The sequence below is a fragment of the Carassius auratus genome, chromosome 35, assembly GCF_003368295.1.
Source record: "Carassius auratus strain Wakin chromosome 35, ASM336829v1, whole genome shotgun sequence".
NCBI classification, from domain to species: domain Eukaryota; kingdom Metazoa; phylum Chordata; class Actinopteri; order Cypriniformes; family Cyprinidae; genus Carassius; species Carassius auratus.
This window is the reverse complement of record NC_039277.1, coordinates 18,184,501-18,199,500: the sequence shown is the minus strand read 5'-3', so window position 1 is coordinate 18,199,500 and position 15,000 is coordinate 18,184,501. Positions and strand designations below refer to the sequence as shown.

The following is a 15,000-nucleotide window of genomic DNA, read 5'->3' as shown; positions in this document are numbered from 1 at the left end:
ATATATATATATATATATATATATATATATATATATATATATATATAAACATTCAAATATTTTTAGAATATTTTTGCAATTCCATTTTGTGCAAAGTTTAGGTTTGTTTTAGAAGAAGAAAAACATTTCCGTTGCATAAAATAAAACGAACATTAACTGTATATTAAATATATAAAAGCTAAAACTTGTTTTATTTCCGGTAGTAAGCAAGGATTAATTTCTTGTTCATGTAGTATAACTTGATGTACTAAAAAAAATGACTTAAAACTATAAAAACAAAACAAATGTACTAATTTTAGTACTTAAATGTAAACCAGTATTAAAATTTAAACCGAAAATATAAATATAACAAATATTCATTATATTATTTGAAACAAAATAAACATTAACTGAAATAAAATATTAAGATTAAATTTATTTACATTTCCATTAGTTAGGAAATATTTAGTTTTCATTTAATTGAACTTGTAGTAAAATAAATAAAAAATAAAATAAATAGAAACTATATAAACATATTAAAAATGTATATATAAAAATAAGAACACAACAATAAAGTACTAAAAGTAACTAAAATTGAAAACAAAAATATAAAAACAATCAAAATATAAATACAAATTATAATGGTATCTCAATACTAAACACTGATTACTAAAATAATTTAATCTAATAATAAAATATTTTCATTTAAAAAAATGTCAGCACTTTGTTTTAGTAATAATATTGCTACTATGACAAATACGTTTCTCCATATTGGAATTAAAGTATTTTTTAAATCAGTTCATAAGATACTTTATTAAAGCGATATTTAGTAATATTGGGACGCATTTTTAACTACGTTTGCATGCAGAATTAAACTTCACTTTTTTTATTTGCACAAAGTATAATGATATCTCTAATAAACATCAATAAATAAATGTAAAAATGTATAACAATATTTCCATAGTGAAAAAAAAAATGTTATAATGAAATGTGTGAGTGAGAGTGTGTGTGTGGTCATGTGATGTTGTTTGTATGATGATAATGTGTGTGTGTGTGTGTGTGTGTGTGCATCAGGACCGCCCGTAAGCCCGTGCTGGAGCCGGAGGGGAACCACGTCTCTGCTCCGAGTGACTCCAGTAAAAAGCGTCTGATGGAGGACACGGAGGACTGGCACCCGCGCACCGGCACGTCTCAGTCACGCACCTTCCGCATCCTGGCGCAGATCACCGGCACAGAGAACGGTACACACTCACACAGCCCTGCTTTACACGTCCTAAAGCTGCACAGCACAACTCTGAACGTCTCCTGCTTCTCTCCTCTAGAACAAGCTCAGGAGAACCGGCCGGGGAAGAGGTAAGTTCTGCTGGCCTGAGTCAGTCTGTGTTCAGATCCTGCGCTCAAGGGGATTGTTAGTAATCAAACGGGATTGTGGGTAATCAGGGCACGGCAAATGTCTTCAGTTGTTCATTCATTCATTTGACTCTTTCAAACAGCTGATTGAACGGCTCTCTTTTGCCACTGAATCATTATTTCACTCGATTCATTCAGAAATCGTGTGTTGTTTGAAGACGCACATCAGTTCAGCTATGGCTTTAATAGATAATAAATGTGATATCATGTGATCTAGATATCAGCAGATGAATACTCCTGATCACTTTGTTGGTTTAATACTAGACTGTTTCTCTAAGAGTAGCTTCACGTTTCTCAGTTTCCTCTCAGAAGCGTGTAATATTTGAATAGCTATTACTCATTCCCTGCGGAGCGTTAATCCGTTTGTTCCTCTTCTTGTCCCGTCTGTCCTGTCTGTGTCTGTGCCGTCGGACCATCAGGGTGACCCGAGTGGACCCAGAGGTGGTCCGGCCTCAGTACAACAAGCTGAGAGACTGGCATCACGGGGTCTCGGCCCGCGTGCTTAATGTGCAGTAGACCCGCCCACACCTGTCAATCACAGAGTGACGGTCATGTGACACGAGGAGTAGATTGGTGTTCTAGTCTGTGTTCACTGCTCTGATGCTCCAGTGTTTCTCTCTGAATCCTCCAATAAAGCTTTTCTTCCGTCTCTCTGCATCTGGTGTGTTTCTTCTTTCCTCTGTTTTCTTTTCTTCCTGAACTCTGTTTGTTGAAACTGCTTACGTTGCCTTTTTTTTTTTTTTAAAGCAATTAATACTTAAACTTATCAAGGATGCGTTCAGTTGATCGAAAGACACAGAAAAGACATTTTATAATTTTACTAAAAATTTAGATAAATGCTGATAAATGCTGTTCTTTTGAGTCCTGAAAAATAAAATGCATCACTTTTTGCACACAAATATTGTGCAGCACAACTGTGTTCAACATTGATGACATCCCTCTCTCTGTATTTCTCTCTCGTTCAGTTTCTTTATGTCACCTTTATCCTCAGGAGCTCACAAAACTGAATGACACACTGGAAACTGAAGAAATGAAATGTGTTTCAATCAAAGCTCTGTGTAATGTAGAGAGAGAGCTGAGGGCTGGTTAGATATGAATGCATCTATTCACTTTAATGCACCTTCAGTGTTGGCCACAGGCTGTGAAAGACTGCTGCACTTCTGTTAGCGGACAGTAGGGGGCAGCACTGCACTGGAGTTCAGCTTATTAGTGAAGGAGGAATAGTGCTCTGATGAAACCTAACACTTCTATATAAAGTATAAATTGTGAAATATTATTATCATTTAAAACAGCTGTTTTCTGTGTGAATCTGTTAAAGTGTAATTTATTTCTGTGATGCTCCGCTGTATTTTCAGCATCATTCCTCCAGTCTTCAGTGTCACATGATAGATAGGAAGATATATAGATAATTACAGATAATTACATTTATATACACATATAAAAAAAATTTAATTTAGAAATTTTTCTTCATATTAAAAAAGAAATACATTTACCTCTCAAATTCTCCTTACCATAATATTTGGTTGTTATTATTTTTTCTAGATAGTGATTCTGATTATACTTTCGTTACTGTAATACAATAAAAAAATATTATTTTATTTAAATCAGCATTGATTGTGATGTAAAATTTTTACAATTTAAATATATTCTTTTTGAGCAATTTAAAGCAATGAAAATTTGATTATCTTTCCAGATGTTTAATTATAAAATATTTATACAGAATTTTTTTTTCTTATAACTTCATCATGCAACTCTTTGCTCACATGAGGTGCATGAATTGTTTAACATATGTTCTCACACACAGTATTTTCTGTAAAGCAGAATATAGTTTTTCTTTCTTCTCATTTCGGGTGAAGTGTGACCCGCACATGTCTTGGACAGGTTTCGGGACACATCTCAGCAGCTATTCTTTATTTGCCATTGGTTTAGTTCATTATCAAACCATCTGGGACTGCTGTGCTTGATCAGTCTGCTCATACATGCTTATAAGTGACTGTAAACGACATTCAAATGAATCAGGCTTCAGAAGATGATCTGAATGTGCTCGCAGAGGTTTCTGATGCATGTTTTGTCATCTAGCGGGGTTTAAAGTCCCTTTATTTCTGTCTCTGTCTCCAGCGAGGCTTCAGAGGAGCTTCAGCCCAGTTCTCATGCCACGTCTTCAGTCAAAACCATGAGTAAAGCGTCCGCTGGAGCCCCGCGGCAGGGCAACGGTGTCCCTCCAGCTTCAGCCAAGAGCAGCGCCGCAGGTCAGACCTTCAGCTCTTTACTGATCACTTCCTGTTTGTTCCTTAAAGGGACGGCTCACCCCAAAAAAACAAGCATTCTGTCATTCTTTCACTTAGGTCAGGTTTGAGTTTTTTAATAGGAGTGAAAGAGTGAATTCTGTCTGTCTCTATTGCAGAGTAACTCCAGTATTATTTATATACTATTTTAGAATATTTATTGATATTTTGAATTATTTTTTCATATACACATACGTTTTTAAAGTAATTATTAATATTATTATAGTTTTATTATATTTAAAATGTTACTTTTTAATTATAAATCTCTCTCACACACACACACACACACACACACACACACACATATATAGCGTGCTGCAGACTGATGCTTGGAGTTGATGCTTGTAATCGAGAGCTGTGTTTTATTCAGAAGACTCGACTGAATGATTAGAATCGCTTCACAGTCAGACGTGTTTAGTGGAGTTTCTCAGGGTGAATGTTCGCTCTGTGGAGAGGCTGATGTATTACACAGAGCCGCTGTATTGTGGGCATGTGTTTGGTGTTTACCCATCATGCTCTCTGGGGGCTCTTAAGAGCAGTGTGCTGACAGGCGTTGTGGCTGGAGTGACGGCTGAACACTGGTATCTGTGTGTGATGTGTGTGTGTGTGTGTGTGTGTGGAGCGGGCGTCACATGCACCAGATTCCTGGTCTGCTCGGGGCGTTCACCAGGAGCTGCGGGTCACCGGTTCGGCTGGAGAACACCTCCTCAATCATTCGTTTCTCTGAGGAACCTGCAGCCTCTCCTTCACACGCTCACAATAACTTTATTTTTAACACTAAACTAGCTTTAAGTGTTTTTATATATTTATAAAATGTATTTTTTAAAAATATTTATAAATCTGGACTGTCTGCAGTGTTTTATACTACTCTTTTTTTTTTTTTTAGTTTATAATATTTAGTTTATAAAATGTCTGTTTATAATAAAATATGTCATAAAGGAAAAAGAAAAAAAAGTAATAAAATAATTTATATAAACAAAAATATTATTCTTAGTATCATATTCAAGGATTTTTTTTGTTTTTCTGTAAAAATTCTGTAAAAAAAAATTCAAACCAGAAAGAAATTGCTTTCTAGTTTTCATAAAAACATAATTTATATATATATATATATATATATATATATATATATATATATATATATATATATATATATATATATATATATATATATATATATACACACACACACACACCTACACACACAAACCTACAAACACAAATTATTGTTTTACAATTTTATACTGTGATTTTAATGTATGTAAATACTACACACACACAAACATACATATAAACACAATATATTATTATTATTATAGTTCATACATTATTATTTTTATGAAGAAATACACTGTTTCAATTATAAATTGATAAGATTTTAAACTTAGTATTATATTTAAAAATATGAAACTATTTTAATGTAAAATAAGGAATTGACTATGTATTCAATTGTATAAATTTTTTGTAACATTATAATAGTTTTATATTTTAAAATCTAAAATTTGCCTTGTTCCCACATGTGCAATGACAATAAAGTTGAATATAATCTTATATAATACTACAAGTTTAAAATATGAATAATTAATCATATGAATAATTTTTTCTATTTAATTTATTATAGTAAAAATTTATATTTTAATCTAACTTTATTTTAAAATGTTTAAATTAGAATTTTATTGTATTGGGTTACTATTGTATTTTAAAATATGGTTAAATAATATTAATATTTATTTATTTTTTATATTATCGTTTCATAATAATAAACTTAAAACATATAAATATATAAAATGTTAATATTTATATACGTACTTAAAATGTAAAGAAAATATGAAAACTCACTAGACCTAGTCTAGTTTAGTATAGTTAGTATAGTATCTTTTGGCTTGCAGAACGGTGTTTTTGTGAAGAAAAGCCCTCCGTAGTCGACCTTACGATCGGAGACCTGCTCCGTTTCCTCCTCAGCTGACAGGAAGTGCTCATCTTATCTCACTTCAGTCTCAGGAAGTGACGATTCCTTCAGTAGAAACCCGTGCTGACTCAGCTGCTGTATCCTTGTGACCTTTGACCTCAAATAATAAGTATGCACACATTTATTGGCACATCAGTTACTCTGATTTCTGATCAGAAAACACTAGAGCTTAATTCTCAAAGGTGTGTTGAAGATGTCGGTCTCACACACACACACACACACACACACACTTCCTGTACGAGCAGATCTATTCTCATCGGCTCGGGAACCAAGAGTGCATTCGCTGCTTTGAATCTGAATGAGCCGCTGTGTGCTGCGCCTCCGCATGACCTCTGACCCCACTGTCTCTCCGGAGGCGGGCACAGAAGAGAAGGCTTGTCCGAGAGAAGGGATTATTTTGCCAGGTGTCTCCTCCACTTCTGGGAATGTTGTTTTTTTCCCCGGCCTGAGTAAACCAATCCATTGTTCTGCGGGGGCACGGTGTGGATGTCCCGTCCCTTCAGAAGAGATAGAGTTCGTATATCTTAACCAGAACTTTCCATCAGCTTCGGTCACGCTACATAGCCGCCCACAATATCACGATCTCATTACCGTAACACAGGGGCTACTGTGGGTGAAGTTCAGCGAGGGGTCGCCCAGATTGAAATCTGTTTCTCTTTGATTAGGGTTTCCCAAAGCAGGTGCACCTGCGCCACAGACGGGCCCCTCATTCGGACGGGTCAGCAACAGCCTTCCCAAGGGCCCGGATCGACCCGCGCCTCAGCCTCACCCCAGTGACCAGGACGATTCTCTGGTGCAGAGAGCCGAGCACATCCCGGCGGGGAAACGCACACCTATGTGTGGCCACTGCAACATGGTCATCAGGTGAGACACACACACACACACCTTCATCAGGACACGTCATGTGTGTCAGTTAACCCTCTGCAACTGATTTTAAAATGGGTTTTTTAAAGCATGAATTTCGAGATTTAATGTTTTCAAGTGATATATAATTTCTGATGATTTCTAAAATGTGATAGAGAAAAAGGCAACAAACTTTATTTTATTTATTTATTTATTTATTTATTTTTAACAAAGGTCAGAACTCCTGTTATGATGTAGGTTTTTGAGGTGCACTCTTGCCATAAATTAAATCTAATACTTTTCCTACATAATAAATAATAGAAAATAGATAAGATATCTATTCAGGAGTCTTAGACCTTTCCAATGATATATAGTTTGTCATGATTAGATTAGGATTTAATTGTAATATAGTAAAATAAATGTGGGCGTCCCACCAAGGGCCGAGTGACAGTTAACAGGTTAATGCATTTAATGCAACAGTTCAATAAATAATAATAATAATAATAATAGCTCAACTTCTCAGATGAATAGTTCCAATCACAACCAAAGCAGAACTTCTTCTCCAAAAGCCTCTTTCGAATCGGTTCGCATATTTGTTGTCCCAGCCCTAATTGTGATGGTGATTGATGGGTTTGGGCTGTGATTGCTGATGTTTCAGGAGCTCTGACTCCTTCAGCTCGTTCGGTCTCCAGAGAGTAGGATCTGTTACGCCTCCGCGGCCGCCACAGACTGTCAGACTCCGGCCGAAGCGCCCTGACATCCAAGCTTCGAGTCTCCTCTTTCTGCATCTGATATCACCAGTGTCTGTTGTTTTCCCTTCAGGCTAATCATCCGATTTGTCACTGCATCCCGCTCACCTCGACAGATTCTCCACATCAGAACGGTCTTTTTTACAGCGTCACAGATCAGAGAGCTCGTCAAACAGTGAAATTAAACGTGCTTCGAGCAGTAATTAGCTCAGAAGTGATCGTTCATCTTCTCTGTACATTAGTGCTGTATGTGTTTTATGAGGAAAACCATTTTTATTTACTATTATTGAAAATAAAAAAATACAAACGTTTTTTATTAATTAATATATAAAAATAAGACATGATAAATAATAATAAAACAATTTTTAGATTATTTTTTTTTATTAATTGTCTATTTGTATTTATTTAAAGTTTTTACAATTACTTTTTAAAATAATATATTAGTTAGCAGTATCATATATTTGTGTCAGTGGTGATACGTTTGATTTATTTATTTTTTTTTCTTACAGGATTCACAGATGAATAGAAAGTTCAAGAGCAGCATTGAATTGAAACATAAATATTTGTTACATTATAAATGTCTTCACTCTCACTTTTGACACATTTAATGTTTCCTCGATGAATAAAAATAAATTAGTAAATTAATAAAATACAATCTGACTGACCTCAAGCTTTTGAATGAAAGTGTTACATTTGTTACAAATTTAGTAACCATGGAAACCTTCTCAAGACCTTCATGTTTCTACATTAAAATAAGCAATGTTGCCTTGGCCAGTTGCTGAAATTAAAATAATAGTATTTGATTTCAGTCAACATGTGTTTCAAGAAATGAACATGTTTTAATCTGTGATAGCTCTGAGTGGTAGAGGTGTCGCTGAATGATACTAAAGCATGATATTTGTGTCTGTGTCTGGCAGGGGTCCGTTCCTGGTGGCCATGGGTAAATCCTGGCACAAGGAGGAGTTCACCTGCTCTCACTGCCGCAGTTCTCTGGCAGACGTGGGCTTCGTGGAGGAGCGTGGCTCTGTGTACTGCGAGCGCTGCTACGAGCAGTTTCTGGCCCCGGCCTGCTTCAAGTGCCAGCAGAAGATTCTGGGGGTGAGAGGTCACCTTCCTTGTGTTCAGAGTGCTGATTCTGCAGCGTTTGGGAATGATTCCTCAAAGCGTGTGTCTCACTGGACTGTGATTAATTCAAATCAGTGACGCTCGCTGCCAACTATTAACTTCAGTGGTGTGACAAAATTAAACATGCACTGCTGTTTGAAAGTTTGGGATCAGTAAGAATTGTAATGTTTTTAAAAAAGTCTCTTTTGCTCATCAAGGTTTCATTTATTTGAAAAAAACTGAAAAAAATAGTAATATTGTGAAACGTTATTGAAATTTAAAATAACTTTTTTCTATTTTAATATGCTTTAAAATATAATTTATTTCTGAATTTTCATCAGCATCATGACTCCAGTATATTTTGAATTATTTAAAAGAAGTAAAAGTATCACTTTTTTTTTTATTAAACAGTACCACTGTTTTTTTAACATTAATAATAAATCATCATATTATTCATGATTTCTGAAGATCATGTGACACTGAAGACTGAAGGAATGATGCTGAAAATACAGCGGAGCATCACAGAAATAAATTACACTTTAACACAGATTCACACAGAAAACAGCTATTTTAAACTGTAATAATATTTAATAATATTATGTTTTTTTTAAATGTAGTTTTGATCAAATCTGAAACCGTAAATTCTCCTGTGATTAAAGCTTGATTGCTCCATCATTCCCAGCCTCCCTCCTCTCGTTCTCTCTGTGGGAACAGGCTTTAATCGGGATCATAAGGTCTGGTTTATCTGCTCAGATGTATGGCAATTAGTACTTGACATGAACCTGCCTCAGAAACACACCAGACGTGGAGCTGCTCGGGCGGATAATGAGCAGAGATAAACCTCCTTTGATTTCATCTACGAGATCATCATTAGATCAGAGATGTGCTCCGTTGATAGATCTGATCAGTGTGTTAGTCAAGATCTGAAACTAGAGTTTGTGTTTACATGATATATATGTGTGTACTGTTTATTTATATTTATATAAACACACACACATACAGGTATAAATTTAAGAAATATTTATGTGCGTGTGTATTAATAAATTAATTATATATAAATATATTTCTTAAATATATACATGCATGTGTGTTTTTTAAATATTTATATATACAAATAAATAGGCCGTACAATTATTGATTTAATTTACATAAATATTATAAATTATAATAACTACTTGTTGTAAATGTATTATAATATTTAATATAATATTATAATAATTTGTAATGTATAATATTTTATTATAAATTATTTATAAATGAAAACTATATAATTAAATATAATTTGTTAATTAGAATTTGTAATATATATAAAACTTACTTGATATTATAAATTCGAAATAAATGTCTCTATCTGTCCAGGCCTTTAAAAAAAATCTTCTTATACATAGATTATTTTTAAATATATATATATAATTTAAAAATAAAGTGTAAATAAAACACTTACTAAAATGATTAAATATTATTTGTCATGTGAGCATTAATTGACATCTAACATATTGACATCTAATCTGAAGGCTTACATTAGGAGGTTGTGTGAAATCTGGTTGAGCAGAAGCTGCTGTAGATGTAACAGTGGCTTCTCATCTGTTAACAGGAAGTCATCAATGCCCTGAAGCAAACCTGGCATGTGCACTGCTTCCTGTGCACCGGCTGCCAGAAGCCCATCCGAAACAACACCTTTCACCTGGAGGACGGCCAGCCGTACTGTGAGACCGGTGAGCAAGCCCCGCCCACTGCCTGTCAATCAATGACCAGCACAAACACTTTCATTCGTGAATCAGACTGTTCTTGATTCAACAACATCACAAAATACAGTAGTGTAGTGCTGCTAGAGTAATGAGCACTGACGAGTGTGTGGTTGACCTGGTGTGTTTTCTCTCTCTCTGTGTGTGTGTGTGTGTGTGTGTGTGTTAGATTACTACACCCTGTTCGGCACCAGCTGTCACGGCTGTGACTTCCCCATCGAAGCGGGCGATAAGTTCCTGGAGGCGCTGGGCTTCACCTGGCACGACACCTGCTTCGTCTGCACGGTACGAGAACTACAGAGGGGTTCTGTTCCCAATAAAACACACATCTGACTCTCAGAAGACTCTTTTGTGAATCAGATTGAGGTTTCCACTGGACCTTAATGATATTACTGCGACTACTGCTGCAGTGATGACGCTAGGAGTGGAAATATATGAAAATAGTTTAATAAAATCATTCCAGAAGTTTCAAGAACTGAATGATCACACACTTAATAACTAGTGAATTTATGAGATCACAGTACTAGTATCTACAGTACTTTGTAATTACAAGGTTATTTATTTATTGAATCATTTTGGTTGATTTACAAGTTTTTTTTTTTTTAATTCACTTCATGTATTTAACTTATATACCAACTTTATATATTTATTTACTTAATGTATTTTAATCTTTACTTCATTGTTATTAATTAGCTTATTTAATTTACTTAATAACTATTTAATTGCTTCTCATTACATTTTCATTAACTATTTGTTTGATTGCTTATTGTTTATTTATTTACTAACTATATATATATATATATATAAATTGTTTGTTTTTTGTTTATTTTTTTTACTTATTCACTTTTTCATTCAATTTTTATACAATTCATTTATTTACTTTATTTTTTTTTTAATAATAATTTATAAAAAATTACATTTATTAATTAAATAAATTAATAATTTATTTACTTTATTATCTTTACCATTTCTAACCAATAAAATGTATCCATTTTGAGAATTATAGACTTTCTCATGACTTACACAAACGTATTATTTTTCCATGACTTTTTCAGGTCAAATAAAAATCACGAGTATTTCCCCAAGACCCTGGGGAAGCCTAATGTTTTAATAAAACAACAAATGAAGAGCGTTCAAATGACATCAGAAATATGTCTGTTTTAATTGTGTTGCTGTTTTAGTGTATTTTAATGTTTGATTTGTCTAGCTGTAGCATGCAAACCAGGGTTAGCCTCTGCTTGAGCTGATGTTGTGGTGTCTCTCTCTGGTCCTGTAGGTGTGCAGCACGAGTCTGGAGGGTCAGACCTTCTTCTCCAAGAAAGACAAGCCCTTGTGCAAGAAGCACGCTCACAGCGTCCAGTTCTGAGGACGGCCAGCGCCTCGCCGCTCATATTTCACTCTCCTCAGATTTATTTTAGTACATGAATGTTTTTGCGCTAAGAGATATATTTGCTTCAGATCATGAGATGGGGATCCGCTTTAATCATTGATCTGCCTCCTATATAAGGTTCAGTGTTGCATTCTGGGTGTTTCGTCTGTTTTTGAGCGACTATCATGCGATGCAGTGTTTTACTCAGATCCTAACAATGATAGAGCATAATTCTGACATGCTAAAGATATTTGACTTGTTATTTTTCAGCGTCTGTAAGAGTATTTTTCACACTGGTGAGATCCGTTAAGTGCCGTCTCTCTCCTGCATCCCGCTGCAGTTTGACCAAGCTCTCTTTATGCAGGTATATTTTATATTTATTGAGGCGGGATGGATGATTTCAGAGGCTTTCCGTGTGTTTTCCTGCACTGACAGTGTCAGTGCGTTCAGAACGGTGATATTTAATGTTTTAGGAGTTATTCCTGTGCTCTTTTATATGTCAGGTTTGTGGGATGTCTCACCGTCTCAGTGCCTTTATTTCTATTAATATACAGAAATACTGTATGTTTCATATTTAAGCATAAAAGTAATTCAGACTGTTTCTAATCGTTAGCACTTTTTTTTTTTTGAAGCTAATAAGGGTTGGTGGTTCATGTGCATCTTTATATCTTTATCTGTTCTAGTTTTCTGTAATACACTTCTTTATTTCTCAGATGGGATGAAAAATAAATCACTGTTCTTCTCAAAGTCTCAGAGTGTGATCGAAATGCTTTCTTTATGCAACATGGCTCACAGCATCTATTGAAAACTGCTATTATCATTTCATTACTTGGTGTGTGTGTGTCTGTGAGTGTGTGTCTGTGTGTCTCTGAGTGTGTCTCTGAGAGTGTGTGTGTCAGTCTGAGAGTGTGTGTCAGTCTGTGTGTGTGTGTGTGTGTGTCTGTGAGTGTGTGTCTCTGAGTGTGTCTCTGAGAGTGTGTGTGTCAGTCTGAGTGTGTGTGTGTCAGTCTGTGAGTGTGTGTCAGTCTGTGTGAGTGTGTGTGTGAGAGTGTGTGTGTGTCAGTCTGTGAGAGTGTCTGTGAGAGAGTGTGTGTGTGTCTGTGTGAGTGTGTGTCTGTCTGTGTGTGTCTGTCTGTGTGTGTGTCTGTCTGTGAGTGTTTGTCTTTGTGTGCGTGTCTGTGCGAGTGTGTGTGTGTGTGTCTTTGTGTGTGTGTGTCTTTGAGTGTGTATTTGTGTGTGTGTGTGTGTCTTTGTGTGTCTTTGTGTGTATTTGTGTGTGTGGGTGTGTCTTTGTGTGTGTGTGTGTATTTGTGTGTGTGTACAAAGACGACTAATTTATGAAACGGCTGATTTTCAGCTCAACTAAAATAACTAAAAATATAATAAAAAACATATTTAAATTTAAAAAGAGAAGGCAATCACTAAAACTACCAAATTAAACTAGGAAATTTATAGAAAATATATTTAAAAACTAAAATAATAAAAAAAACATATAAAATCATAAAAATGACAACAAATGTACTAACACTCGATCGACAATCGAATATAAAAACAAAATCTAAACTCAGATAACACACAAAAATTTAAATATTCAAAGTATTAACAAAAACTATTATCAGTGAGACTAGAATAGCCCTGCGTCATCAGAAACACATCACTACTGTAAATGCTTTAATAAAGAGTGTCATTGTGTATTTCGTGGGTCACCTGAGCTCGATCCCTGGGTCTCCAGATCCCAAACCATCACTCCACCACAACCACACACACTGCGCTCGCCTTTCACATGAGCACAGAGTATCTCAGGCCCCGGGAAACAGATATTCACCAACACACACCGCCTTCCGGTAATAACTGGGTTTGCCAGTAGGTGCAATGCATGTTCATGATCCGATTATAGAGAGAGATAACCGCATTAGTCCTCTATAACTTTTAGACATACTCTACCAGCTCCAGGATTATGTGTGTGTGATAATGATCAGTGATGGGAAGTCTCACACTCTTTATATATATGTATGTGTGTGTGTGTGTGTGTGTAATATATATGTATATGGGAACACGAAAAAGTGTTTAAGCATTAACAAAAAAAAAGTGTAATACTCCTTTAAAATGTTGTAGCCCACATCCCCCCCCCCCCAACAAAAAATGCAAAGAGTTTTCTGTTTTATTTAATTGCAATTTTGTTTTTGTTTTTCTGAGCAAAAAATACATATCATACATTTTCCCCTGATTTACAGAAGTCACCCAGTAAAATGTCATTCAGTGTAACAAGCTTGTCAGGCATATTTACAATAAAAATAAATTTATGACATATTAAAAGACTAATTACTTTCACCCCAAATACTAAGGAGCTGTAATTTTACATTTTTATCAAATTCCACCATCCTATGTTTTGCCCATTTGTCAGTAAGAATTTTGAACTAATTTAAAACGCTATTAAATTTAGTATGCTCCATTATTCATTTAGATATTTTAATATGTACATGTCAGAATAACCATGTTTTTTTAATTTTACCATAAATATTGTGTTACACTGAATGAAATGTAACATTTCAACCAAATTTTGACATTTTATTCTCCAAATACTTATTTAAACCTTAAAAGTAGACATTTTACTTACATTTAATGTGCTTTATATGGACAGAATCACTTTTGTAAATGTTTTTTTTTTTTTTTTTGTAAATTCCTCTTAACGTCTTTGACTATATATATATATATATATATATATATATATATCCTTTGTATTGAAAATTTTTTTTTTAACAGAATGATACTATGATATATTATTAGGCTATATAAATAGAATAACATATTAATGAAATTATACTCTAAATAAGAAACTAAAACCGCCAGTAGGTGGCAGTAAATGTCTTAAATGAATAAGTCATTGAGTCGTGCATTCATTCATTCATTCATTCATTCGATTCCTTCAAACGGCTGATTGATTCAGGAGTCAAGTAAACGGCTCGAATCATTGGTTCACTCGATTCATTCAAAACACGGATTCATTCAGAAATTGTGTGTTGCTTGGAGTTCTGCTGTGGCTTTAATAAGGTAATATTTGCGTTGGCAAAACTGAGCAAAAACAGACAATATTGTGTCTAGAATAAAAACACAATATTAAGTTCTTATTTAATTGAATGTTTTTTTATAATCAATAGGGCTATCAATATCTACGCTCATGTTTGTATTGCTGAACTATATAATTCATATGATATAAAAATTAGACAAAATCTCATTACAGGGTCATGTAACCTCTTCATCACTAATAACTGTAGTGTTTTTTTTTATTATTATTATTTTTATTTTTTATTGAAGGGTACAAACGTGTAAAAATCCATCAATAAACAAACAAATATTTATACAGACATACCATACCAGAAAAAAGAACAAAAACAAAAAAACATACATACATAGAGGTGGAAAAAAGAGAGTATTAAGAGGATTCGGGAAGTAGGTCATAATATTTATACAAAAGTTTTTCCATTCTTTCTTGTTCTTTTACAAGCTTGTGTGATTTAAGAAGCATATTAAGTTCCAAAATATAATGTTT

General features: G+C 34.3%; 1 protein-coding gene across 3 annotated transcripts in view; it reads left to right on the top strand.

Annotated features, from left to right (window-relative positions):
• Positions 1–12,201, top strand: part of pdlim5b (PDZ and LIM domain 5b) — a 56,240-nt gene extending 44,039 nt beyond the window's left edge. For all 3 annotated transcript variants that reach the window (XM_026220508.1, XM_026220506.1, XM_026220507.1), the window contains exons 6-13: positions 1,054–1,220; positions 1,302–1,332; positions 3,508–3,638; positions 6,306–6,504; positions 8,150–8,330; positions 9,931–10,051; positions 10,251–10,366; positions 11,358–12,201. In XM_026220508.1, coding sequence (XP_026076293.1) covers positions 1,054–1,220; positions 1,302–1,332; positions 3,508–3,638; positions 6,306–6,504; positions 8,150–8,330; positions 9,931–10,051; positions 10,251–10,366; positions 11,358–11,447 — 1,036 coding nt within the window. In that variant the 3' untranslated portion in view covers positions 11,448–12,201. The remainder of the gene's footprint in view (positions 1–1,053; positions 1,221–1,301; positions 1,333–3,507; positions 3,639–6,305; positions 6,505–8,149; positions 8,331–9,930; positions 10,052–10,250; positions 10,367–11,357) is intronic.
• Positions 12,202–15,000: the final 2,799 nt, after the last annotated feature.